The 27,840-nt window shown below is 40.7% G+C and overlaps 1 protein-coding gene across 2 annotated transcripts in view; it reads left to right on the forward strand.

Moving 5' to 3' along the window:
- The window catches only part of LOC138966429 (multiple epidermal growth factor-like domains protein 10), a 73,334-nt gene that overhangs the window by 18,152 nt on the left and 27,342 nt on the right, over positions 1-27,840 (forward strand). For both annotated transcript variants that reach the window (XM_070338665.1, XM_070338666.1), the window contains exons 8-12: positions 2,101-2,238; positions 2,484-2,618; positions 15,057-15,191; positions 19,399-19,539; positions 26,956-27,090. In XM_070338665.1, coding sequence (XP_070194766.1) covers positions 2,101-2,238; positions 2,484-2,618; positions 15,057-15,191; positions 19,399-19,539; positions 26,956-27,090 — 684 coding nt within the window. The remainder of the gene's footprint in view (positions 1-2,100; positions 2,239-2,483; positions 2,619-15,056; positions 15,192-19,398; positions 19,540-26,955; positions 27,091-27,840) is intronic.

The raw sequence follows: 27,840 nt of genomic DNA on the forward strand, positions 1-27,840 counted from the left end.
TTTGCTGATTCCAAAAACATATAAATATGTTATATTCGGATTAAAAACAAGCTCTGAAAATTAAATATATAAAAATTATTATCAAAATTAAATTGTCCAAATCAATTTAAAAACACTTTCATCTTATTCCTTGTCGGTTCCTGATTCCAAAAACATATAGATATGATATGTTTGGATTAAAAACACGCTCAGAAAGTTAAAACAAAGCGAGGTACAGAAAAGCGTGCTATCCTTCTTAGCGCAACTACTACCCCGCTCTTCTTGTCAATTTCACTGCCTTTGCCATGAGCGGTGGACTGACGATGCTACGAGTATACGGTCTTGCTGAAAAATGGCATTGCGTTCACTTTCATTCTGTGAGTTCGACAGCTACTTGACTAAATATTGTATTTTCGCCTTACGCGACTTGTTGAATGTTTTCTGTCAATGCTTTCTCCACTTTCCCATTTGTTGTGAATAGACTCCTGGTCTTTGATTATTGGATTATTGATTTAATCTTTTATTTTCTCAGTCTCACTTCCAGACTTTTTGCGATTCCAATCGCGGTTTCATCTTTGTTGCTTCTCTCAATCACTTACTACCCCATCTTCTAACGTCAAAAGTTTCCGTTGTTTTGTCGAAGTCGCCATGTTTATACCACCTCAACGATTTAAAATGAAGACAGAAAGCTTTGACAGATAACACCTCACAAACTAAGTCAAGAGAAGTTGTCAATGTCAGGATAATTCATTCACTCAGTTGGCCAGCACACAATCACAGAACACGTACACAAACAAACAGACCAAACAAGCCAAAAATAATGCTAGCGGGTCTGCAAGCAGAGCAGCATCCACTTATGTATTCACGATTGAGTTGTTTTTCAAACTCCCACCCCCTTTCTCCGCCCCCCCCCCACCCTACTCCGAGGGCGGTCCTTCAATTGTGAAAGCAAAAGGTAAGGTGGGGACTGCTGACCACACCTGGCTCATAATGGTCTGCGGGACTAATGAGGGGCGCGTGGTGTGTGTGCTTACACACTTTGACACTTACTGGTACAAAGACCAAAGTCTTTATTGACCCTTCGCTGTAGGTCGGTCGTCTGAAAAAGGAGGGTGTCACCATTCGGAGGTTAGTTACAGTGTAAAAGGCATCCGTGCCCAGAAAACAGGTCGGCAGCGCCAAAGCTTTTTTAGGAGGGGTCGTTATGGGAGGTTCCACTGTACTTTGAAAAATCTTGATAGTCTTGCAACCAAGTGGTGCAGAAAAGAAGAGCATTGAATACAAGGCCATGACTTCTCAGAAATATACATATATATAGTTCTTTAAGGGCAGAAATGGCACGGAAATTCAGTTTTGTTTCTTTGGCAAGCCTTTCAAGTTTTGTGTCAGGGTTCTTGATAAAAAGTCATCAGAAAAAGGTGGTTTTGGTCATTAAATGTGATATTTAAATGAATTATGGGTAAAGAGAACGTTTTTTGCGATTGTTTTGGATTAAACATGTAGTTTTTGGGACAGATTAATTTTCCAGAAAAATGCAGATGGAACTTTGCAGTGTGTTTTCTTTACTCTAAAAAGGTCCCTTGGTGCACCACCAGAACAACTTCTTCAAACCTATAAACAGATTTTATTTTATTTGTAGATATCATAGGCACATAATAAATTTAAGAAAAATGCAAGGTTTTGTGCTTTAAAAGAATTTCAAAAATTGTTCCTTGGTTATTCTTAAAAACACAATGTCTGGTGAAAATGCAAAAACAGCAAGGAGATCGGACAGTTAGATGAATATGTCCCAATGATGGCACTGATGCTCAAAACACGATTCTGAGAAAACAGCGCCAAAGGTTTAAAAATAGGGTAAAATGTTACTAAAACATTTTGACAATAATCGCTTTACTGCAAGAAAGAGATTGACGATGACAAAATTACTTTGCACAATGATTCTGTTGTGTTCAAAGTACATAAACATGCTGAGAACCAAAAAGACGTTTTTTGACCAAAAATTCCGTGCCATCTCTGGCCTTAGGAACAGTCACTGCCTGTCCGATGGAAGGCCGTACTTGTTACAGATCCAGCATTGGCCTTCCCAACAATTGTACAATTTCATATCGTTTTTACTTGCAGCCTGCCCTAAGTACTTGTTTGGCACTGGGTGCACCAAGCAGTGTCACTGTAACATGACAGATGAGGTGTGTGACGCGATGAATGGACGGTGTAAATCTGGCTGTGCACCAGGATGGGTTGGCAGCGGATGCCAGAAAAGTCAGTCAATTTGCTTGTCTGTGTTTGTAGATTGCTTGTGTAGCTAGCTGACTGAAACTTGACTAAATGTTAAAAAAAAACTGCGATTCTGCTCTGCATGGTGTCTAACACAGAGCGTCCCCTCCTCATCCGAATAGTTCATTGTTTACTATAAAGCATGGATGCATACTCGTATTGAATCGCACTTCAAGCCCGAGTGGAACAATTGTTTACCCGAAGTTAGCAAACTCTTGTTTTCTGTGCAGAGTGTGACATTGGCAAGTACGGTAGCGGTTGTTCGCAGACTTGTGAAAAGTGTGACCGTGACGACTGCGACCCAGAGACAGGGGTGTGTCGCAGTGGTTGTGTCAAAGGTTACTCAGGACTTTACTGCAATAAGAGTGAGTTAATCTGAAATTGTATGTTCTTTTCCCCCACTCCAATAGATGGGGTTTTTTTTTACCCTTGCTAGCTGCCTTCTAATCCGAAACAGTTCTTGAGAGTATATGTTATTTGCATTTTTGACCAAAAAACAGTGCTAGTAATAATAATAATAATAATAATAATAATACGAGAATTTATAACGCGCACAGTGATTTACCTCTGTAAATTTACCCCCATTTAAGACTCCCTCCTTTTTAAGACCTAACTATCTCAGACTTTTGGAAGTCTTAATAAGGGGGTTTCACTGTATGACATTTGACACAGGTCTCTGCAGCCATTCTTCCAGGAGACTGCGTTGGTGGTGCAGTTGAACAATAACTGTCGAGATCTGCATCGAATGACATATTTTGTTCAAAAATACAAATAACATTTATTGATGGCCGCAGGAGCGGTCATCTATTGGAATGCATTCGGAGAGGTGACATGTCTCGTTTTGTTACCGTTCTCACGAGATCAGTTACAGGTTTTCTCTCTCTCTCTCTCTCTCTCTCTCTCTCTCTCTCTCTCTCTCTCTCTCTGTGTATGTATGTCTTTGTCTGTGTCTCCCTCTGAGTCTCTCCGCTTCTGTCTTTCTATGTCTGTCTCTGTCTATGTGTGTGTGTGTCTCTCTCTCTCGCTCTCTCTCTCTCTCTCTCTCATCCGACTCCTGGCACACAGGTCAAAGCAGAGGTTAACTTGAGTGCACGTGTACCTAAGCAGGAGGGGGGTGATTCGGGTCAGAAGTGGGGTAAAGCACTTTGGTCTTCAGTCTTTGGATTATAGCTTTCAGTGGAGAAGATGCCAACATGAAATTGCACTATGCTCTACTATTTATTGGCAATAAATTAAATCACCAAAAAAAATAGATGCTTTCACCAAAAGAATTGCTTTGTTAGCAAAAGATATTCCAACAAAAAATCGGATGTTTCCACCCACACAATAGATGCTTCAAGCAAAAAACCGATTGATTCTACCAAAAAAAGAAATGAGACTTGCAAAAGAATTCTCAACAAAAAACCGAATTATTTCAACAACAAAATAGCTACTGTCAGCAAAAAATATAAAGTATAGTGTACTTTCAGAGACAAAATAGTGTCACTCCATATCATAATCATAATTGTACGTCCAAAGAAAGTTAAATGAAAATGATAAAATCAGTGTACAGAGCAGTCAAGATCAGTGTGTTCACTGCCTGATAAGCGCTGGTCTCGACAGCTTTGGGCGCCCGCGCTTTCGCTTCTGGCCGATTGGGATGGTCTTGGCCTGTTGGTCACCTCCAGACGAATCTCCATGCCCATGGAATGATGACACACGTAGCACTTGAAGAACTCCGGACAGTTACAGAAAAACTGATTGTTTTCGTCGATCGTAATCTTCCACACCGACCTCCGACATGTGGCATACTCCTTGAAGTCAGCCCAGGACGATGAATCAACCTTTTCTTCGGTCTCTCGGATGGCAGTCTTAAGCTCCTTTTCCAGGGTTGAAGATCCCACGAAGATCGTGTTCCCAGTCTTCAGCGACTCAGCTGGTGACGTTGCCCACTAAAACGCTGTTGTCCACATTTTCAGTGTGCGATGTGGTGCTTCGGCAATCTCGGTGTGCTCTGCGGTTGCATTTGGTGCTCGTTCCATAGACCAGTTCTTTACAATGTCATTCTCAACAACTCCGCGTGACAACAACAAAAACCGAAAACATACCTCCTTCATGTAGATTGCCGATTCTTCACACGATGTGAATTCTCTGCTTTCCAATTCCCCGTCGTCTTGTAGCTGGTGGCTCACTGTCAGACTCCGACGTATCATTATCAAATCTCACTGGATCGATCCTTTCAAAATCCATCTCTCCACCTTCAAACTCCATTTTCAACTGACAGAATCTGTGTCCTTGCTTGATTCAGCTGAATCTGTGATCACAAATCACCTCTGTAAGCGAAATCAGCGAGTCAAAACAATGACCACCACTCACACTGTGTTTCACTGTGTTGGAGAATGGCTATCCATTTCTTTTGTTGAAACTATATTTTCTTTTGCCTGAAGTAGTCAATCTTTTGCCTGATTATATTTTCTTTTGCCTGAGTATATTTGCTTTTGCCAGTTTATTTTATTTTTTGTTCAGACAGCAATTCTTTTGGCGGATCAAATTTTTTGTTGTTACTTTAATTCTTTGTCACTCAAGCCATTTTTTCTTTTGGTGAAAGCATCTATTTTTTTGGTAGAACCATCTCTTCGTTTGGTTCATTAAACGGGTGCCCTATTTATTGTCCTTGTCTATCGGACACGAAGAAGGGAAGCTACAATCGCCCCAGGCCATATATACTCTTTGTTTCCTGAGCCTGGACCGTTGAGACGGTTACCTCATAGATGTGTTCATTCTTCAGTTTGTCGGTGTCATAAGTTATACCCCCATTCCACACACCCGTTCTTTGTCCCGTTCCCGTACCAACCAAGGAATGCTGCCACAACAATGAAACGCTGCGCAAACGGCCGTTTTTTTGCATCTTTCAGCAGCATCTTGAACACACGGCCAGTACAACTGGCCTTGACACGGAACGACCCAAGGGGGGCAATCTCAGTCATCTGAAAGAGGGAAATCCAAACGCAATCCGCCTTGTTCGATGTTATGGGCTTGGACGATAGAGAAAAATAAGAAAAGCAAAAGCTGGAGTCCAGTCTGGACGAAACTGCTATCAAGAACGCAGAATTGATTTTTTCTGAGTTTTTTTTAGCCGTAAGCGCCATGTTTATCGGAGCAGGAAACTCTTCCAGAGTGAGGCCCCTTTGTTGGTTTCACTGCGGCCGCATTGTGAACAGCAGTTATGAGAAATTCAAAATGAGAAATGGTGCTTACGGCTAAAAAAAAAACTCAGAAAAAATCAATTCTGCGTTCTTGATAGCAGTTTCGTCCAGACTGGACTCCAGCTTTTGCTTTTCTTATTTTTCTCTATCGTCCAAGCCCATAACATCGAACAAGGCGGATTGCGTTTGGATTTCCCTCTTTCAGATGACTGAGATTGCCCCCCTTGGATCGTTCCGTGTCAAGGCCAGTTGTACTGGCCGTGTGTTCAAGATGCTTTCAGCAGCGTCTGACCATAGTGGCAGCCGTCCTTGGTCGGTAAGGGAACGGGACCTAGAACGGATGTGTGGAATTTGGGTATGACAACTCAGTGTGTGAGAGCGCTACCGTTGCTTTAACGATCCAAACGTTCCGTTACCCGGCGATGGCCCTTCCATTTCCGTTCATTCTGATCGGGAGGGGAACGACTAAAAATTTGAACATGGAGCCCAACTCAACCGTCCCTACCGACCCTACCGTTCAAAGCAGTTCTGTTAACGATCAGTTACGTTCATTGCGGTTCTGTCCCGATCCCTCCCGTGCCCGCACCGTTCCTTGGTCGGTACGGGAACGGGACCTAGAACGGTTGTGTGGAAAGGGGGTATAAGACTCGACCACTTGGCTTATGGTGGAGACAGCTGGAAGATCTCTGGATATAATTGAAGAGGAGTAGTCTTCCTTTTAGAAAATGTGTACTCTGCCTTGCAGATTACAAATTTGTGCTGTCGGGGCTGGGTAAAGGGAGTGGAGGGTAAGGGGGTGGGGGTGGGTAAGCGAGGGGTAAGAGAGACGAAAGAGAAAACTGGACAGGGAAAAGTCACTGCCTGAAGTATTCAATAAAGCCACACACACAAAAAAGAAATTACCACATATGCAGGTTTTCAATTCATATTTTTGCAAAGTATCTGCACAAGCATGTGTGCCTCTCTGAGTATGTTCGTGGCTGCTTTCATGGGGTGCCTGTATCCCCAGGAATTTGAGGATTTCTTTTATCTCTCTTTTTCTGACACCGTTGATTTAACGTCATTTTTACAGGACAGTTTTTTTTCTTTCAGTAATAAGTTGTAGTAGTTTGACCTTATTGTTTTAGGACAAGTAGAGCTCGTTCACCAGTAGCAAAGCCTCACTAAGTCCGTCAGTGTGCCTGAGTGTGTGTGATGGGGGGGGGGGGGGGGGGGGCTCTCCCGTGACCGGCCACTGTGACCTGCAATGTACGGACAGGTTTGCACTGGCCCAAGTGTGTCCGTTTATGAGAGGGACTGCTGTAACAGCAAAACTAGTGTGAAACATAAGTAATCAATTTATCCACTTGACTATATTCACAATAGGGACCTATCACTCTTCTTTGCATGCTTTTATGCCTACGGATTTTCAAATCCTCTGCAACACATGTAACCCAAATTCAACATGTGCCCGTACAATACCGCTTCTTTTATGAAAACATTGCTTCGGCCATGTTGATTTTAATCAACCAATTTTCTTGTTTATCAATTTACTTTAGTCACAATTCTTTATATTTTTTACGAGTCTGAATAAGAGTTTTAGTCACTCGGGTGTCACAGGGCTCATAAAGATGGGAAATCCAATGTGCAGTGCATCAACATTTATTCATTGGTTGAACGTTGACAGACCTGTTTAAATGTAGAATTTTTCTGTAGGCAGAATGGTGCGTATTTTCTGTGTATTGATCGCTGTTGTCAAATCATACAGTGTCCCATTGTGGGGAATGTTCCCAATTCCTTTGCCCTTTTGCAGATTTATGATGTAAGGTAGATTTTATCTGTCAGTTGATGTGACTTTCCTTTGATTCAAAATAGGGCATAATTATTCACTGATTGATAGTGTGATTTGCCACTTCAGACAATTTGCCAAAGGAAATTCCCACACAGTCTCATCAAACTTCCCCCCTTTTTACATTTAGGCAAGTTTTGACTAAATGTTTTTAACGTAGAGGGGGGAATCGAGACGAGGGTCGTGGTGTATATATATATGTGTGTGTGTGTGTGTGTGTGTGTGTATGTGTGTATGTATGTGTAGCGCGCTTCTGAGAAAACTACTGGACCGATCATCATGAAACTTTACATGAGAGTTCCTGGGTATGATATACCCAGACATATTTTTCCATTTTTTTGATAAATGTCTTTGATGACGTCATATCCGGCTTTTTGTGAAAGTTGAGGCAGCACTGTCACGCTCTCATTTTTCAACCAAATTGGTTGACATTTTGGTCAAGTAATCTTCGACGAAGCCCGGACTTTGGTATTGCATTTCAGCTTGGAGGCTTAAACATTAATTAATGAGTTTGCTCATTAAAGTTGTCATTAAAATCGATTTTTCGCAAACAGATTTAAAATTGATTGCATCGTATTCTTCATCACATTCTGAATCTAAAAATATATACATATGTCATGTTTACTCTTAAAATGTGATCACAATTAACGAAAATAGATTAATTAGTCTTACGATTAAAATTTAAGAAATCGATCCAAAAATGATTTCATCTTATTCTTTATCATTTCCTGAATCCAAAAACATATAGATATGATAGGTTGTATTCAAAACAAGCTCCGAAAGTTAACAAGAATACAGAAAAGCGCGCTTTCCTGCTTAGCACAATACGCTACCGCGCTATTCTGGCGTGTCAATATCACTACGTTTTGCACGTGGGAGGTGAGCGATTTCCTTCTCGCGGGGATTGACGAAGCTGTACTGTCTTGGTGAAAAAATACAGTGCGTTCAGTTTCATTCCGTGAGTTCGACAGCTTGACTAAATGTAGTAATTTTGCCTTACGCGACTTGTTAGACTTTGTTTTTTTCATTTTTTGTGTTCATTACCTCTGACATTTTACCCTAATTTTTAAGATAACCTCATTTTTAAGAGCTGATATTTTCAGATTTTTGGAGATCTTAGAAGGGGGTTCCCCTGTATAACAAAAACCTGCTTGTGGTGTCAGCAACAATGCCCAAGTATGCAAGAAATATGCTTAAAGCCCCAGTCTGCCTCAAATGGTTTATAGAACGATTTAAATCTTCTCACGAAAAAAGCAGTTCTAACCTATGGAACACACTTGCAATAGCATTTAATACGAGGTATGATCCAAACAAAATGATCAAACCGCGATTATACAAGTCTCAGGCCACTGATCATGAAAAGTAGTATATCATTTGAAAGGCCAACCATTTAACTGGTATACCTCTAAGAGATGACGTCATTAAGTTACTACGTCATAAATGACGAGGTTTTAAAATACGTCACTTTTGGGTTGTGCTTCAAAACGGGGTCTTTTGTCAAGCGCCATGAAAATCTTCACTTCTTTGAAATAGTGTAGCTAGATGATGGTACAAAGAAAATGTCTACAAAGCTGAAGAACGTTACGTGAATTAAAGCTGTTCCATATTCAACAATCCGACAAAAGAAAAGGGAAATCGAAACTGGGGAAAAGGGGAATAACTCTTAACAGGCCAAAAAAACGTCCGAAGAGCGCATCAAACGAGATTATTGTAGCTGCTTTGTCAAAATTCAAGAACTAAAATTAAAAAGTGTACATGCGAGTATAAGGTGCAACATTTAAACTTTCATATGGAACAGTCCCGAGAATTCTCCTCAATGATCTTCCGCTTCAAAAGTTGGCCGCAAAATGGGTGCCTCATTAGCTGACAGGGGAACGGAAGGAGCATCAGGGTCCTCTGGCACGCGATCTGCTCAACCGTTGTGAACCCAGTAGACCCAAATTTGTTGTTACTGTAGTCACTGATTATTGACGAGCCGCACCAGCGGCGAGGGGTAAGTAGCGTGCAGGAGGGGAAATTTTTGTTCATGGGCGAACACGTGACAGGAAGTCGCCGTTTGTAGTCTGTGGTGAAATACCTCACAATGTGCTCAAACAAATCACAGGCACAGGAAATGAACAAGAAGAAGTGTGTCACAAGAATTTGAATTCTAACAAAATCACTGAGCAACACAGGAACACAGGAAGTTGTGGAATACGTCACCCTATGGGAGGTGTGACGGCAAAATTGTTGAACAAAAACATCATAGGTCGATTTGTGCAGGGTCAAGCGCAACAAACTCAAACCGAGCCATTCATGCATTGCTGTATTTGAGTGACTTATATACCGACATTTTTATTTCTTTTTTTAGCACAGGTGTAGGAAAAATCATGAACCAAAATGTTATTTATTTTCTAATTTAACATTTTTTTTACAAATGTGACCATGGTCTTTTAAACAAACAATGACATTAAACATTGTTATGTTAAAAAAAAGAAAAAAGAAAAAAGCTTTTGTGCACAAATCAGAAAATACATTGTACATTTTACCTACAGGCCAAACCGTGAGTGTCGTGGCAAAGCCAGACCGAGGAAATTGCACTGGTTTTTATTTTTAGATCAGTCGCAAGTTGTCAAGAACAGGCGCTTGTATTTGGATGTGTCCACTGATAGTAGGTTTGGTTGTGATCAATCAGAATGATGTGGGAATAAAAATGTATGACAGTTTGGTATGATGTCATGTAATTCACATATGCTGAAATGTAATATTATACATGATATAATATTATTAAGGCTGTTGCCATGACCATGAACCCCATGGGACTGGGTGGCCGAGTGGTAACGCACTTGCGCTCGGAATCGAGAGGTTGCGTGTTCGACCCTGGGTCAGGCCGCTATTTTCTCCCCCCTTTCCTAACCTAGATGGTGGGTTCAAGTGCTAGTCTTTCGGATGAGACGAAAAACCGAGGTCCCTTCGTGTACACTATATTGGGGTGTGCACGTTAAAGATCCCACGATTGACAAAAGGGTCTTTCCTGGCAAAATTGTATAGGCATAGATAAAAATGTCCATCAAATACCCGTGTGACTTGGAATAAAGGCCGCGAAAGGTGAATGCTCGCCTAACAGGCTTGAGGTTTGCTGGTCGATGTGAATGCGTTATATATTGTGTGTAAAAAATGTTTGTTTGTCTGTCTGTCTGTAAAAAAATTCCATTTCACACGGCAGAAATTAATATGTAAAGCTATATAAGCTCACCATAATAATAATAAGAAGAAAGGTTTAATGTTATGTAAAATCAAAATACCAAAATCAAGCACCTATTAATCTGATCTACGGCGCGGGAGTGTGTGTGTCTCTGCTCTCTCTCATCTCACTCTTGGCACACAGGTCAAAGCAGAGGTTAACTTGAGTACACGTGTACCTAGCGGGGGTGATTTCTTGAATTAGCTGAGGGCGGTGTCGTTGTTTGCCGTTGTCATGAGAACAGTTTGTTTTGTTTCGTTTTTACCTCCAAATTTTTGCATTTTCACAACAGGCTTTTCTGTTTCATCTCTCATACATGGTGTCAATTGGAGAGAAAAACCGGAACAAAACAGAAGTAACTTATCTCGTGAGAACGGTAGTGCACTAGGTTTGGGAAAAACACGACAGTACCTTATCTCTTTCAACCCGTATGGGGCCCTTCAACATGTGACAGACTGACAAATGCACCGAACCCATTTCGTTCTTCGAGAGACTTTTTCCGTGAAAACCTTTTCAGTGCCTCAGGGTCAGCTCAGGGTCAGTGTCATAAGAGCCTACATGTATGGCCGGACGAAGCCATGTTAACGGAAGGGATATAAGACCGTTTTCAGCGGATTTTCACACTGCTAAAACCTGACTTTCTTGCAGTTGCTTTGTCTGCAATGCCTTAGAACTCTACAAATAGTTAAGTTTTTCGCGTTTGTGTTGTAATTTGCAAGCAAACATCGTACATAGTAAAGTTAATCGACTTTGCTACAATTTGTAAAAACTAGGGCATTACCTGATACCAAAATATATATATATATATATAAATCCCATGCTGTTTTCAAATACAGCGTTTTGCTATTCACTTCAATATAATAGTAAATAACAATCAAGAAGTAACGAAGTCTTTTAACCACAATTTCCCAGATATTTAAATATAATAAAGTGTTCCTTTTGAAGAAGTATTATACAGGAAAGTTATCATGCTGTTCACCCTCGTGACGAATAGACTTCAATTCTATGCAAACGCCACTCTGCATGACTAAGCACTCACTTTAGTATTATAATATTGTATCTATTTTGTTACATCTAGTCAGCATTTGTTAACCTTGACGACAGATATCATTGTAGGTAATATCAATACAATGTCCTATATTGATGCTATATTATTTGTATGCCAGTGTCTTTGGGTATTTATGGCAACAGCTACCGAAAGCTACGAAGTAAGCTTACATTTTTTGTTGGAGTGAAACTGTAAATCTCTTTCATAAACCATTTTGCCATTTACAACAGGCAATGTCATATATTGGTGCTACATTACTAGCATTCAAATGTGTATTCATGGCAACAGCATTTTGCCATTTACAACAGTTTCACTAACACTGTATTCTTTCTTGCTTTATTATTTTGTGACTCAGTGATAATTTTAAATAAAGTTATTTGCATCATACACTTTGATTTCATTCATTTCTATTTATAACTACTTTTACTACTTTCCCTTTTTCACTGTGACATGCCACTGTATCACGCTTATTCAGACCAAAAACAATACCATTCCTACCTGTTGCAACGTCTATCGCTCGCTCTGTCTTTTGGTTCCTTGGTTGATCGATCGGTTTCTTGGTGGAAAACATATTTCTGTCACCAATACCAGTATTATTGCATCACTTCCATAAAGGTAGAGTAGCCTTCTTCCTTTCTGTTAAGCCAATAGGTCTTATTCATGATTGAGCTCTTATTCATTATTGCATTACTTTCACAACAATCTTCTTCCTTGATATTGCGATAGTTGTTATCTCCCATTTATGTACAAACGCCGAAAAGACAATTTAACAGGACACATCAACACTATTATTTTGTTTACCTGTACCAACAGGTGTAGAACTCCCTGTTTCTTTGATATTGTCAATGTTTCGGCTCGTGTTGATCCTGGGATCAACTGAATTACTTGTGATAGATTCGCGTAGGACTAGAGCATCCGGTCAGAGGGACTTAAAAGCGATAGCGTGGAGCGATGATGGTTTGGGGGCCTGGGTAGCTCAGGTGGTAGAACACTGTCACTGGACTTGTGATCGAAAGGTCGCTGGTTCGAATCCGGGCCGGGACGGACACGGTTCAACTTTATGTGCAGACCCAGAGACGGTATCCATCTCCCACCCCCGTGTCACCACAATGGCACGTTAAAGATCTTGGTCATTCTACTGATACCACCTAAACACGCATACACAAAAGCCGTGAGGGCGTAAAAACTCGAATCGTATAAACCAATTCATGTCCAATATAGGCAATTAAGACCTGACGGACAATAAGCCCCTTAAAATTTACTTTTTTTTTTACTAGTATCAGTATTCAGTTCGTCGTTCTACTCCGCTGACAGCTGACCGCTCGCTGCGATAGACTCAGCCTTGATTTCAGAGTATTGTGCTAGACCCAGGAAAAAGAGGCACATGCCCGCTCAGTTAATTTAGGGTAAAGAGATCAAGTTTTGATCCAAATGTAGATCGGTTCGTTGTGCACCTGTTTTGATGTCGGCAAAGAAGGGTTGAGTTCACTGTTAGTAAACAATGATTTTCTTGTTTTGTTTACTATGCCATTTGTTGTGACTTGATAATGAATGTATTACTGCTATGTTTTGTCGATGACTGAAATGATGGGGTGTTTGTCTTTCGCTGATGACCGAGGTTACTTCAGGATGTCGAGATATTACGTCATAGTCTGTCAGGACTTTTGTTAGTTTGGTATATATATATATATTGTAGGTCTTTGGCATTCTTGATACTAGAATCCTTTTGTGTCATTCGCGCTTGGTTGTTTGTTTGTTTGTTAGTTGTCCGTTTGTTTGTTTACTTGTTTGTTTTGTCGTTATCTGTATGTTTACTTGTTGCACTGTTTATTTGTTGTTGTTCTTGTTTGTTTGGTTGGTCATTGTTCACCGATTAGGCGCTAGAGTATTTGATGTACAACCCATACCCAACAGTCCCTTGGTGGTCATGGCATAAAGTAACTTGTCGGTGATGTTGTGAGGAATGAGATTGAGAGTTTGCACTGTATACGTTGCCTTTCTATAAGCTTGTGTGCTGTTGTGCTAGAAACTCTGATAGCGACTTGAACTTACTTGTGTAATTTGCATTTTACTTTCTAGTCATGGTTTGTTCATGTTGTTTTTAGGACTGCGGTATGTTGTGTTGTGTCACTCTTTGCTCTAGTACCTATGGTGTTGTGAATAATTATGTAAATATTTCTGCTCTTGTTGTTTACAACATTACTTTGATTTTATTGCCTATTTTCATAACTTGTTTCCTGAAACTTAATACAATTTTTGTATTATGTTTTCAGGTCATTGCGTGCTAGTTCCACGTGGGGTTTGTAATAAAACAATGAACCACGCCATCCAGTCTGATCGAGTTTGAGAGTGAGAGTGAACCTCCCCACACACGTAAAGACCCACTTGTGCAAAAACATGAGTGAACCTTTGAATTTCAGCCCATGAACGAAGAAGAAGAATAGTGAGCCGACCGTGAGCCTCTCAAGACGCCTTGTTAGACTTAGAGCTTGGGGCTGTAGACAAAGTGTAACTCACACTCACAGGAGAAAGTGCACTCTTTTTATATTTAGTCAAGTTTTGACTAAATATTTTAACATCGAGGGGGAATCGAAACGAGGGTCGTGGTGTATGTGCGTGTGTGTGTGTGTGTGTGTGTGTGTGTGTGTGTGTCTGTGTGTGTGTGTGTGTGTGTAGAGCGATTCAGACTAAACTACTAGACTGATCTTTATGAAATTTGACATGAGAGTTCCTGGGTATGAAATCCCCGAACGTTTTTTTTCATTTTTTGGATAAATGTCTTTGATGACGTCATATCCGGCTTTTCGTGAAAGTTGAGGCGGCACTGTCACGCCCTTATTTTTCAACCAAATTGGTTGAAATTTTGGTCAAGTAATCTTCGACGAAGCCCGGACTTCGGTATTGCATTTCAGCTTGGTGGCTTAAAAATTAATTAATGACTTTGGTCATTAAAAATCTGAAAATTGTAAAAAAAAAAAACAATTTATAAAACGATCCAAATTTACGTTTATCTTATTTTCCATCATTTGCTGATTCCAAAAACATATAAATATGTTATATTTGGATTAAAAACAAGCTCTGAAAATTAAATATATAAAAATTATTATCAAAATTTTTTTTCGAAATCAATTTAAAAACACTTTCATCTTATTTCTTGTCGGTTCCTGATTCCAAAAACATATACATATGATATGTTTGGATTAAAAACACGCTCAGAAAGTTAAAACGAAGAGAGGTACAGAAAAGCGTGCTATCCTTCTCAGCGCAAGTACTACCCCGCTCTTCTTGTCAATTTCACTGCCTTTGCCGTGCGCGGTGGACTGACGATGCTACGGTCTTGCTGCGTTGCATTGCGTTCAGTTTCATTCTGTGAATTCGACAGCTACTTGACTAATATTGTATTTTCGCCTTACGCGACTTGTTGAATCTTTCTTACGTTCCGTACGTATTGAATCGCACTTCAAGCCCGAGTGGAACAATTGTTTACCCGAAGCTAGCAAACTCTTGTTTTCTGTGCAGAGTGTGACATTGGCAAGTACGGCAGCGGTTGTTCGCAGACTTGTGAAAAGTGTGACCGTGACGACTGCGACCCAGAGACAGGGGTGTGTCGCAGTGGTTGTGTCAAAGGTTACTCAGGACTTTACTGCAATAAGAGTGAGTTAATCTGAAATTGTATGTTCTTTTCCCCCACTCCAATAGATGGGTTTTTTTTTACCCTTGCTAGCTGCCTTCTAATCCGAAACAGTTCTTGAGAGTATATGTTATTTGCATTTTTGACCAAAAAACAGTGCTAGTAATAATAATAATAATAATTGTCAGTAAGTACTGGTGTCACATGACTGATGTGAACCAGTTGATTGGCTAATGGCGATGCGCTTAAATCTGTTAGCGCACTCCTGGAGTGCGCTAACTTTTCCACAGAGCGTATTCTTACACCCTTTGCCAAAGCGAGACTGTACTCTCATCCTCAGAATTAATTAATGACATGTAGCTTATATTCTCCACAATACCAATGATTATGACCATAAATGTCCTGCTTTTCAATTAAAGCAGAAGTGTTTTTTTCTGACAGATTGCATGCGCCTGTGCCGCCCACAGTTGCACTGATCTAAAAATAGAACCCGCTGTGTCTAATTTTTCAGTTTCGACTTGCGAAGATTCCTCTCATAATTATGCCATGTTGGTGGCATGTACCTTATTATCCACATTACCAAATGATGAGTTAGTATACAATTCCCAGCAGCTAACAGAAAACACAAGTGTTATTCCGATAACGTCGCAGCTAGATCAGCACGTAGCAGACTACACTGAAATACGACTGCATCTGTTCAGTAAATGAATGCTTTCCGTTTATTTTAAGGCAAGAACAATCGGAATCGAAAACGTGTAGGGTTTAGAACGTTCTTACCACATATAAGACTTATTACCAGCCTGCTTTATGTGTGCAGACTCAGTGCAACGGGACGAGCAATTTTTGTTTTTGAAATGAGACTCAGTGCAATAGCCTAGCAGACGACATAAATCCCGCTCAGCAAATTAACATGTTAGGCAAATGTGAACGATAAAACGATGGGGATATAATACGTGTAGGGTTCAGAGCATTCTTACCGTTCATATTTAGTACCAGACTCCCCGATGAGGGAAGATACCACACGAAAAACATGCCACGTTTATTTTGAAAATGGGCTTTCCGTCGCGGACCTTGGCAAGGGGCACAACTCTGCACAGTCAATCTGTCGAAGCTCGATGAAGGTTTCGAACCGCAAATAACTGAAAGCACAGTCCTTTCTCCGAGTTCAAATGAGAGAAAGATCATCACTGTTTAGCTTAACGCTACACTGGAATTTACCAACAGAAATTAAAACAAGAGTTTGCGTGTGATGAAAGCACAACACACGAGACAGCCCACACAAAAGTAGATCTTCTATACGACCTGACCACACAGTTATGCCTATTCAAATGCGCGTAGCAAAATGTGCGTGTTGTATCTTCTTTTTTCTCTGGCGGTACCGACAATATCGTTATTGAAACAATCCCAGTGCACTAAGGGATTTATAGAGCAAATCTCGAAAATAATTATTGAACTCAGCGCTATGCGCTTCGTTCAATAATGAATTTTCTCGATTTGCTCTATAAATCCCTTAGTGCACTGGGATGTCTCAATAACTTAAATAATAATAATAATAATAATAATACGAGAATTTATAACGCGCACAGTGATTTACCTCTGTAAATTTACCCCCATTTAAGACTCCCTCCTTTTTAAGACCTAACTATCTCAGACTTTTGGAAGTCTTAATAAGGGGGTTTCACTGTATGACATTTGACACAGGTCTCTGCAGCCATTCTTCCAGGAGACTGCGTTGGTGGTGCAGTTGAACAATAACTGTCGAGATCTGCATCGAATGACATATTTTGGTCAAAAATACAAATAACATTTATTGATGGCCGCAGGAGCGGTCATCTATTGGAATGCATTCGGAGAGGTGACATGTCTCGTTTTGTTACCGTTCTCACGAGATCAGTTACAGTTTTTTTTTCTCTCTCTCTCTCTCTCTCTCTCTCTCTCTCTCTCTCTCTCTCTCTCTCTCTCTCTCTCTCTCTGTATGTATGTCTTTGTCTGTGTCTTCCTCTGAGTCTCTCCGCTTCTGTCTGTCTATGTCTGTCTCTGTCTATGTGTGTGTGTGTCTCTGTCTCTCGCTCTCACTCTCTCTCTCTCTCTCTCTCTCTCTCTCTCTCTCTCATCCGACTCCTGGCACACAGGTCAAAGCAGAGGTTAACTTGAGTGCACGTGTACCTAGCAGGAGGGGGTGATTCGGGTCAGAAGTGGGGTAAAGCACTTTGCAATTGGTCTTCAGTCTTTGGGTTATAGCTTTCAGTGGAGAAGATGCCAACATGAAATTGCACTATGCTCTACTATTTATTGTCCTTGTCTATCGGACACGAAGACGGGAAGCTACAATCGCCCCAGGCCATATATACTCTTTGTTTCCTGAGCCTGGACCCATTGAGACGGTTACCTCATAGATCTGTTCATTCTTCAGTTTGTCGGTGTCAAAAGTTATACCCCCATTCCACACACCCGTTCTTTGTCCCGTTCCCGTACCAACCAAGGAATGCTGCCACAACAATGGAACGCTGCGCATGCAAACGGCCGTTTTTTGGCATCTTTCAGCAGCGTCTGACCATAGTGGCAGGCGTCCTTGTCGGTAAGGGAACGGGACCTAGAACGGATGTGTGGAATGTGGGTATGACAACTCAGTGTGTGAGAGCGCTACTGTTGCGGTGCTGTTGTTTTAAGTTCCTTTAACGATCCAAGCGTTCCGTTACCGATGGGTTGAGGTTCCATTACCGTTCATTCTGATTGGGAGGGGAACGTCTACAAATTTAAACATGCAGTCCAAACGTCCCTACCGTTCAAAGCAGTTCCGTTAACGATCAGTTACGTTCATTGCGGTTCTGTCCCGATCCCTCCCGTGCCCGCACCGTTCCTTGGTCGGTACGGGAACGGGACCTAGAACGGTTGTGTGGAAAGGGGGTATTATAAAACTCGACCACTTGGCTTATGGTGGAGGCAGCTGGAATATCTCTGGATATAGTTGAAGAGGAGTAGTCTTCCTTTTAGAAAATGTGTACTCTGCCTTGCAGATTACAAATTTGTGCTGTCGGGGCTGGGTAAAGGGAGTGGAGGGTAAGGGGGTTGTTCACGAGCAGTGTTCGCGAGACGAAAATGATTGCAGATTGGCCGACTTCGACAGTGATCTCCGTTCTGTTCTTCACAGTTATGAAAAAGACATCGTTCTAAGGTCAAAACAAGTCGACATTTTGGGACTGCTGCCGGAAGGAGACCGTAATATATGGTTGCATCACTGTCAAAAAATCGTCTGCTCCAGCGAGCGCGGAAACCAAACGGTTGATTATCACGTGACACTTTTGCCATATTTAGAGTTGTTTGCACAGTAAATACATCCGCGAAAGATAGCTCGCTTGAAAGTGTCTTACATAACAAATCCATGAAAAATCATTATCGACGATCGCGAATCTGCTTATACCAATAACACATTACGAAAAGCTCTAAATATGTAAAAAATCGATTTCCGCTCCAGAGAAGGAAAACCAAGTCAGGGATAGAATGAGCTGAACTCATTTTGACCTGAGTTCAGGATGTCGTGGACCCGTGTGATCCATTTTCCTTTTTTTCACAATTCAGTCGTCAGTTTGTGATTTCAATGCGACTCGCTGTATCTGCAATAGCACGTTATTGTGTACCTCTGAATCTAAAATGCAACAAACGACTGCGAGTCACACGAACTTATCGGCAGCGGCCGGCTTCAAAGAAGCAAACGCTATGCAGAAAATTCGTCTGCTTGGGCAAACACGACCTTGCGTGACCTGCATCCGGGCTCCCTTTTTTCAAACTTTCAAAACTTCGAATTGTACTGATCTTGTCTTGATGAAACAAGAATTCTTTTAGATTTAAGAATGTTTTTGTAACAAGCTGTCAATTTATTATTTAGATTTTAAAAGTTAGTTCTTGCGCCAAAACGAGGCTTCCGATTTGTCTCATGGTAAATCCGTTCTGACTGCACGAAATAAATTCTTTGAAAATATCTCACTCTCAACAAAAAGCAGCTTGGTTTACGGGAGGCTGAGTGTGCCTTTAAGCACAATTGCTGGTACATGATGTAATTGTGTTTATTTTTTTATTTTTTTTATAGGTTTTTAGGCTTAGCAGGGTGGGCTTATGAATGTAACATATCAGTGTATGAGTAAATATTACTGATTGGATGATACACATCAAAACTGTGAGCAAGAGCTTTGCATATGTGCAGTTACTGATTGCTGTTTGTTGCAATTTCAGGTTGCGAGGTTGGGAGATTTGGCAAAGACTGTGCCTTTTTATGTGGTAACTGCAAACATGGCAATCCATGTAATGTTTTGACGGGCGTGTGCATGGGTTGTGCTGATGGCTACGATACCCGTGACATAATGTGTCAGACAAGTGAGTCTTTCTGTCGACAACCCATTCTGTGTGTGTGTGTGTGTGTGTGTGTGTGTGTGTGTGTGTGTGTGTGTGTGTGTGTGTGTTTGTGTGAGTGTGTGTGTGTTCGTGTGTGAGTGTGTGTGCGTGTGTGAGTGTGTGTGCGTGTAGTAGGAAAAAGAGTACAGATTCAGTTGTGAACTGGTCTCTTTCTTCCTTTACCCTTGATTATATATTTAGGATTTTTAGTAAATTAATAAACATAGCTACAGGATGAGGCTTTTTATTCTCATTTACTACTAGGAATGAAGCCAATGCATTTCAGTGAATGATAAGATATTATTGAGCCGTACGGTGTGATTTTCAACACCAACAGTCAAATCCTTTCCAATCGTGTGTTTGTCTGAATCTCCCCATCAGAATTGTCACACGCATTTACCATGAATAGCTGATGTTGTATACATGTGTGCATCTTTAAAAGGTGCTAGCGTTGGCTCTGAAATAAAGACTCAGAGATTATACAGTCTGTGTCGGTCACTAGCGATACCCATTGGTTTGGCAGGATCGCTGAAACCTTGTTGAGGGATAATAACAAATTAGCCGAATAGTGAGCATGACGGGAACAGTGACCTAGTGGATAAGACACTGGCCTCCTATGCGCAAGGTCGCGGCTTCGAATCTCGGCCGCGCCTGGTGGGAAAGGGTGATATCCCAGGTCAACTTATGTGCAGACATGCTAGTGCCTTAGTACATGCAAGCACAAGACAAAGTGCGCATAGAAAAGATCCTGTTATAAAACATGACAAGAAAAATGTTCATTCAAAATGAACAGCGTCGATGCAATGTCCACCAAAGATTTATTTTGGGAAGTGTTAAAAGGTTAGGGTCAAAAGTCAATGAATTGCATGTTGTGCTGGATATATAAATTGTTTATTTCAGTCAATGCTTGCTATGAATTGATCAAACAGCCACAAGAAAAAACAAGTCGCGTAAGGCGAAATTACTACATTTAGTCAAGCTGTGGAACTCACAGAATGAAACTGAACGTAGTCCGCCGCTAGTGCAAAAGGCAGTGAAAGTGACGAGCCTGTTTGGCGCGGTAACGGTTGCGCTGTGCTTCATAGCACGCTTTACTGTACCTCTCTTCGTTTTAACTTTCTGAGCGTGTTTTTAATCCAAACATATCATATCTATATGTTTTTGGAATCAGGAACCGACAAGGAATAAGATGAAATAGTTTTTAAAACGATTTCGGAAATTTAATTTTGATCATAATTTTTATATTTTTAATTTTCAGAGCTTGTTTTTAATCCAAATATAACATATTTATATGTTTTTGGAATCAGAAAAGGATGAAGAATAAGATGAACGTAAATTTGGATCGTTTTATAATTTATTTATTTTTTTACAATTTTCAGATTTTTAATGACCAAAGTCATTAATTAATTTTTAAGCCACCAAACTGAAATGCAATACCGAACCCCGGCCTTCGTCGAAGATTGCTTGGCCAAAATTTCAATCAATTTGATTGAAAAATGAGGGTGTGACAGTGCAGCCTCAACTTGTACAAAAAAGCCGGATATGACGTCATAAAAGACGTTTATATAAAAAAACAACATCCTGGAATATCATTCCCAGGAAGGCTGATGTCAAATTTCATAAAGATCGGTCCAGTAGTTTAGTCTGAATCGTTCTACACACACACACACAGACAGACACACACACACACACACACACACACACACACACACACACACACACACACGCACATACACCAAGACCCTCGTCTCGATTCCCCCCTCTATGTTAAGACATTTAGTAAAAACTTTTTAATTAAAAAATAGAGCTTGTTTGAAACAGGTAGAAAGGAAGAGTTGATATTGCAATATCTGTACGTGGGAATGTGGTGAAAAAGAGTGCTAAAAGTAGTAAGTCGGCCTCAGATCCATTTCAAATATTTATTGCAGAAAAACAAAATACAAATTAAAAACAAAACCACAGAACCATTACCAGGTGTCATAGGAATGTTTGAAAACAATAGTTTTAATTTTACACTGTAAATACAGGAATCAGAATTAAACACCTCAAATTGGCACATGCATAATGAATCACCTGGAATTGCAACAGGGAGATACTGAAGTAATTGGAAACAAACACTTGAAATTGACAGAGAAACAATTGAAAATATATTACTGACATGAGCGTACAATATTTTAATGGAAGTGCATTTTTAGCACGAAGCATCCGCAGGAGGATGCACTAACAATTACATAGTGCCACAAAATGTGTACGGACATTTCACAACCGTGCATTATTAGCACAGAACACATACATGGGGGCGCACAAAACATTATTGTACCATGATGATGATCGGGATTGTTGAAGATCTTTTCTTGTGCAAGGCGCCCCTGTATGACCGCAACTGATCCAACCGGCCGCATCTGAACAAACGACGTCGAAACGGCGCGAAACACGTCCTCTCGGTTGGTCTCGGATTGACTCGGCTCCTCTCGGTCTTTTTTTTTGTGTGTCTTTTTTTTCTTTTCCTTATGGTCGGAGTGGTATATTTATGTACATCTTAGATTAAAAAAAACACCCGAAAGCTGTGTTTAAGGCAGGTCAAATGGAGACAGGGACATTACTCTTCATACACAAAGGGAAGCCACTGAGTTGTGTCGCCATTTTTTCCTGGCAGGCTGGGAATTCGAACACATCGAACAGGGAACGCAGAAGAAGAAGAACACGTCGAACATTCGAATGACGTAAATAGAACAAACGTCACATTTTTCAGGCAGCGTAAGTGAATGACGTCAGAAAATGACGACACCGCCAGAAATAAAAACAATGCGACACGCCTCCCAACCACGAGGTCAAAAACACGTGGGCATCTAATGAAATCGGTACAAAGCCGTTCTCTTTGCCAGTGACATCGTAATAATCACCAAAGCTAACATTAAAGCTCCGGTAGCAGGTAAGAGAGTGTCTCCCAACCCGTGATGCTCACAGCGTGATTGCATCAGAATACCACATGTTAAAACCGGTGTTTGAACTGGAATAACAGCCAGTAGTATTAAGAACAAGTGTCTTGTGTATGCAGCCCTCTTTCTACTGTACGCTGGCAGCAGATAATACAATAATTGAAGTCCTTTGAGGCATAAGGGGCCCATAAGGCGAAAAATTGCTTTAATTCCACCCTCAAAAAGTCCCAGCCTTCAAACCGTAACAAATAACAGTACGCACTATTAAGCAAAATTATAAACCAAGCCTTGATTATTAATTTTTATTATTACACTTGTATCAAACAAGTGACCTCCACCTTTTGATTGGCGTTTTTATTACATTTGAATCGGACTTGTGGCCTTTCAAAGTTGCGGTGACCTTTGACTTTCAACAGAGGTCATATGTAACAGTGGTTTTTAAAAACATAATTTAGTTGGCTCATATATCTGAGACAAATGATCGGACAACAGCCCTTTACATTATCGTGACACATATTTTTCTGAGGCACACTGGACAGTAATAGTGCAAAGGGTGGGGTTAATCAAGGGAGTGAACCCCCCCTAAAAACACCACCAACCTGTCGTTTTTTTTGTTTTTTTTAATGCCGTTTTGATCGCTCTTGCGTTTACAACCCATCTCATCAAATCGTAATTTATTTCCAGGCTACCAGCAATAAAATACCTCAACATGAGGAACAAATTTAAAATAAACTCTGGCAAAAGACGTGACGTCACAAAGTTTGAGTATGCGCAACATTTTCGTTTACCAGTGCACTTCGTTACCTGCCCATTGCTGCTTTGGGTGATATTTTTTAAATGACTATTCCTATGCAGATGTTTGTGTAATTGGCCGTTTTCAAAACATACCCATTTTTCGATTTTTCGGTCCAAAATTCAAAACGGGCACTGTCTTCCGAGACTCATAGCTCCGAAACGAACCCACTACCCTATATTTTTTTTATGCTGAATGCATAGCAGACAGATCGAACTTAAAAAATAACCAACTTTTGGGAGAAACCAAATTATATTTAACGGGTCCAGTGAACTACCTTAATTGCTTCGCGTAAATTGTACATTTTTTTTCAGCTTTGAAATTGTTTTGGCTTGGAGAGTCAGCGCGCTTTGGCTTGGAGACTAATTCTCCACAGGCACGTTCTTCCCAACCACAGATACCAGCGTCGTCCGCGACGCTGGAAAAATACCTAGCATGCCTCCTCCAAATGCGGCGTATGCGGTCTGAATGGCATGGGTAAAAACGGTTATACACGTGTAACAATGTGCACTTTTAGTACCCTTACAGACTTTCTACCCCATAGCAAGTGCCCTAACAGACTTTCTGCCCCTTAGCAGACGACACGAACTTCTAGTTTACACAGCAAATTTACATCTTAGCGGCGGCCATGTTTTATTCCGCATGACATCTATTTTTAGATTGATTGAGTTGCACGTACTAGTTTATGTAATCTAAGCTTATATATTACTTTTAGATGTTAATAATGAGTGGATATTGACATTATGTTGCTGTATGTTCGTGCTTAAGTACTTTTTAAGGCCCTGTCGTTCCTTAAATTGCATTAATGTTCGATTATCTTTGACCCAAACGTCCCACGCTATCTGAATTTTAGCGCCCAGTAGGTGACGTCTGGAATTCCCCTATTATCTCCATATTTGTAACTTTTCCATACATCTAAGTTAGTGCACTCCATTCCTAATTCCTTTGAGATACTGTTTGAGTTAAAGTGCATAAATAAATGTTTAGATTAAGGTAAAGCAAAGTTTTCATCAGTTTGACCGGTGTCTCGCTATCTGACGTCACGCGCGTCATTTCGACGACCTGTGTTTCTTTGTCAAGTTTTACGTCACATAACTTGTCATAAGTTCCATTTTACCACAAGTATGTCACATGTATGGGAAGTTCAGGAGTTCGTTTTGCAATCTAGTGGATTGTATTTGGTGCAGGAAGATGGTTTACTTTAGCAATCATCATTTTGCTGGGTTTCGATCGTTAATTGGTCATGTATTCTGAGTAATTAATCATAATTACTTTTTGGTCTGGACTTCCAAAGTTATTTAAACGTATTTTTCACACTGGTTTTGTAGCAGCAAACCAATTTCACATGTATGCATTTTTCGTAAAGTTATCAGCTGTCAAAGATTCTAAAAAACCACAAATGTGGCAAGCATACGGTGCTGGACAGCCGTTTGGGGAATATTCGAGACGCGCTTTCAGAGCAGTCCGCGTCAGCAGTATAAATAGCATCCCGTGGTCAGTATCAGTATTTTAAATTACAGAGGAATTTTTATTTTAGACAGTTTCAAGCGAGCTATTTTTCGCGGATGTATTTACTGTGCAAACAACTCTAAATATGGCAAAAGTGTCACGTGATAATCAACCGTTTGGTTCCGGGGCTCGCTAGAGCAGACGATTTTTTCTGTAACGAGTTGACAGTGATACAACCATATATTACGGTCTCCTTCGGGCAACAGTCCCAAAATTTCGACTTGTTTTGACCTTAGAACGATGTCTTTATCATAACTGTGAAGAACAGAACGGAGATCACTGTCGAAGTCGGCCAATCTGCAATAATTTTCCTCTCGCGAACACTGATCTCAAATTTAGATCAGCGGCTCGCGAAAAACATGATTATGGGAGATAACTCTGTAGTTCTGGTTTTTTTAGATTCGCGTAGGACTAGAGCATCCGGTCAGAGGGACTTAAAAGCGAGAGCGATGATTGTTTTGGGGGCCTGGGTAGCTCAGGTGGTAGAACACTGTCACTGGACTTGTGATCGAAAGGTCGCTGGTTCGAATCCGGGCCGGGACGGACACGGGTCAACTTTATGTGCAGACCAAGAGACGGTATCCATCTCCCACCCCCGTGTCACCACAATGGCACGTTAAAGATCTTGGTCATTCTACCATAAGTGCAGATGGCTGAGACCACCTAAACACACATACATCAAAACCCGTGAGGGCGTAAAAACTCAATCGTATAAACCAATTCATGTCCAATATAGGCAATTAAGACCTGACGGACAATAAGCTCCTCAAAATTTACTTTTTTTTTTTTTACTAGTATCAGTATTCAGTTCGTCGTTCTACTCCGCTGACAGCTGACCGCTCGCTGCGATAGACTTATAGCCTTGATTTCAGAGTATTGTGCTAGACCCAGGACAAAGAGGCACATGCCCGCTCAGTTAATTTAGGGTAAAGAGATCAAGTTTTGATCCAAATGTAGATCGGTTCGTTGTGCACCTGTTTTGATGTCGGCAAAGAAGGGTTGAGTTCACTGTTAGTAAACAATTTTTTTTTACTATGCCATTTGTTGTGACTTGATAATGAATGTATTACTGCTATGTTTTGTTGATGACTGAAATGATGGAGTATTTGCCTTTCACTGATAACCGAGGTTACGTCAGGATGTCTAGATATTACGTCATAGTCTGTCAGGACTTTTGTTAGTTTGGTATATATATATATTGTAGGTCTTTGGCATTCTTGATACTAGAATCCTTTTGTGTCATTCGCGCTTGGTTGTTTGTTTGTTTGTTAGTTGTCCGTTTGTTTGTTTACTTGTTTGTTTTGTCGTTATCTGTATGTTTACTTGTTGCACTGTTTATTTGTTGTTGTTCTTGTTTGTTTGGTTGGTCATTGTTCACCGATTAGGCGCTAGAGTATTTAATGTACAACCCATACCCAACAGTCCCTTGGTGGTCCTGGCATAAAATAACTTGTCGGTGATGTTGTGAGGAATGAGATTGAGAGTTTGCACTGTATACGTTGCCTTTCTATAAGCTTGTGTGCTGTTGTGCTAGAAACTCTGATAGCGACTTGAACTTACTTGTGTAATTTGCATTTTACTTTCTAGTCATGGTTTGTTCATGTTGTTTTTAGGACTGCGGTATGTTGTGTTGTGTCACTCTTTGCTCTAGTACTTATGGTGTTGTAAGTAATTATGTAAATATTTCTGCTCTTGTTGTTTACAACTTTACTTTGATTTTATGCCTATTTTCATGACTTGTTGGTTCCTGAAACTTAAATACAACTTTTGTATTATGTTTTCAGGTCATTGCGTGCTAGTTCCACGTGGGGTTTGTAATAAAACAATGAACCACGCCATCCAGTCTGATCGAGTTTGAGAGTGAGAGTGAGAGTGAACCTCCCCACACACGTAAAGACCCACTTGTGCAAAAACATGAGTGAACCTTTGAATTTCAGCCCATGAACGAAGAAGAAGAATAGTGAGCCGACCGTGAGCCTCTCAAGACGCCTTGTTAGACTTAGAGCTTGGGGCTGTAGACAAAGTGTAACTCACACTCACAGGAGAAAGTGCACTCTTTTTGAATCTTTCTTACGTTCCGTACGTATTGAATCGCACTTCAAGCCCGAGTGGAACAATTGTTTACCCGAAGTTAGCAAACTCTTGTTTTCTGTGCAGAGTGTGACATTGGCAAGTACGGCAGCGGTTGTTCGCAGACTTGTGAAAAGTGTGACCGTGACGACTGCGACCCAGAGACAGGGGTGTGTCGCAGTGGTTGTGTCAAAGGTTACTCAGGACTTTACTGCAATAAGAGTGAGTTAATCTGAAATTGTATGTTCTTTTCCCCCACTCCAATAGATGGGTTTTTTTTTACCCTTGCTAGCTGCCTTCTAATCCGAAACAGTTCTTGAGAGTATATGTTATTTGCATTTTTGACCAAAAAACAGTGCTAGTAATAATAATAATAATAATAATAATAATACGAGAATTTATAACGCGCACAGTGATTTACCTCTGTAAATTTACCCCCATTTAAGACTCCCTCCTTTTTAAGACCTAACTATCTCAGACTTTTGGAAGTCTTAATAAGGGGGTTTCACTGTATGACATTTGACACAGGTCTCTGCAGCCATTCTTCCAGGAGACTGCGTTGGTGGTGCAGTTGAACAATAACTGTCGAGATCTGCATCGAATGACATATTTTGGTCAAAAATACAAATAACATTTATTTATGGCCTCAGGAGCGGTCATCTATTGGAATAGAGGTGACATGTCTCGTTTTGTTACCGTTCTCACGAGATCAGTTACAGTTTTTATCTCTCTCTCTCTCTCTCTCTCTCTCTCTGTGTATGTATGTCTTTGTCTGTGTCTCCCTCTGAGTCTCTCCGCTTCTGTCTTTCTATGTCTGTCTCTGTCTATGTGTGTGTGTGTCTCTCTCTCTCGCTCTCGCTCTCTCTCTCTCTCTCTCTCTCTCTCTCTCTCTCTCTCTCATCCGACTCCTGGCACACAGGTCAAAGCAGAGGTTAACTTGAGTGCACGTGTACCTAGCAGGAGGGGGGTGAT

This window comes from Littorina saxatilis, linkage group LG5 (assembly GCF_037325665.1).
Source record: "Littorina saxatilis isolate snail1 linkage group LG5, US_GU_Lsax_2.0, whole genome shotgun sequence".
Lineage (NCBI taxonomy): Eukaryota > Metazoa > Mollusca > Gastropoda > Littorinimorpha > Littorinidae > Littorina > Littorina saxatilis.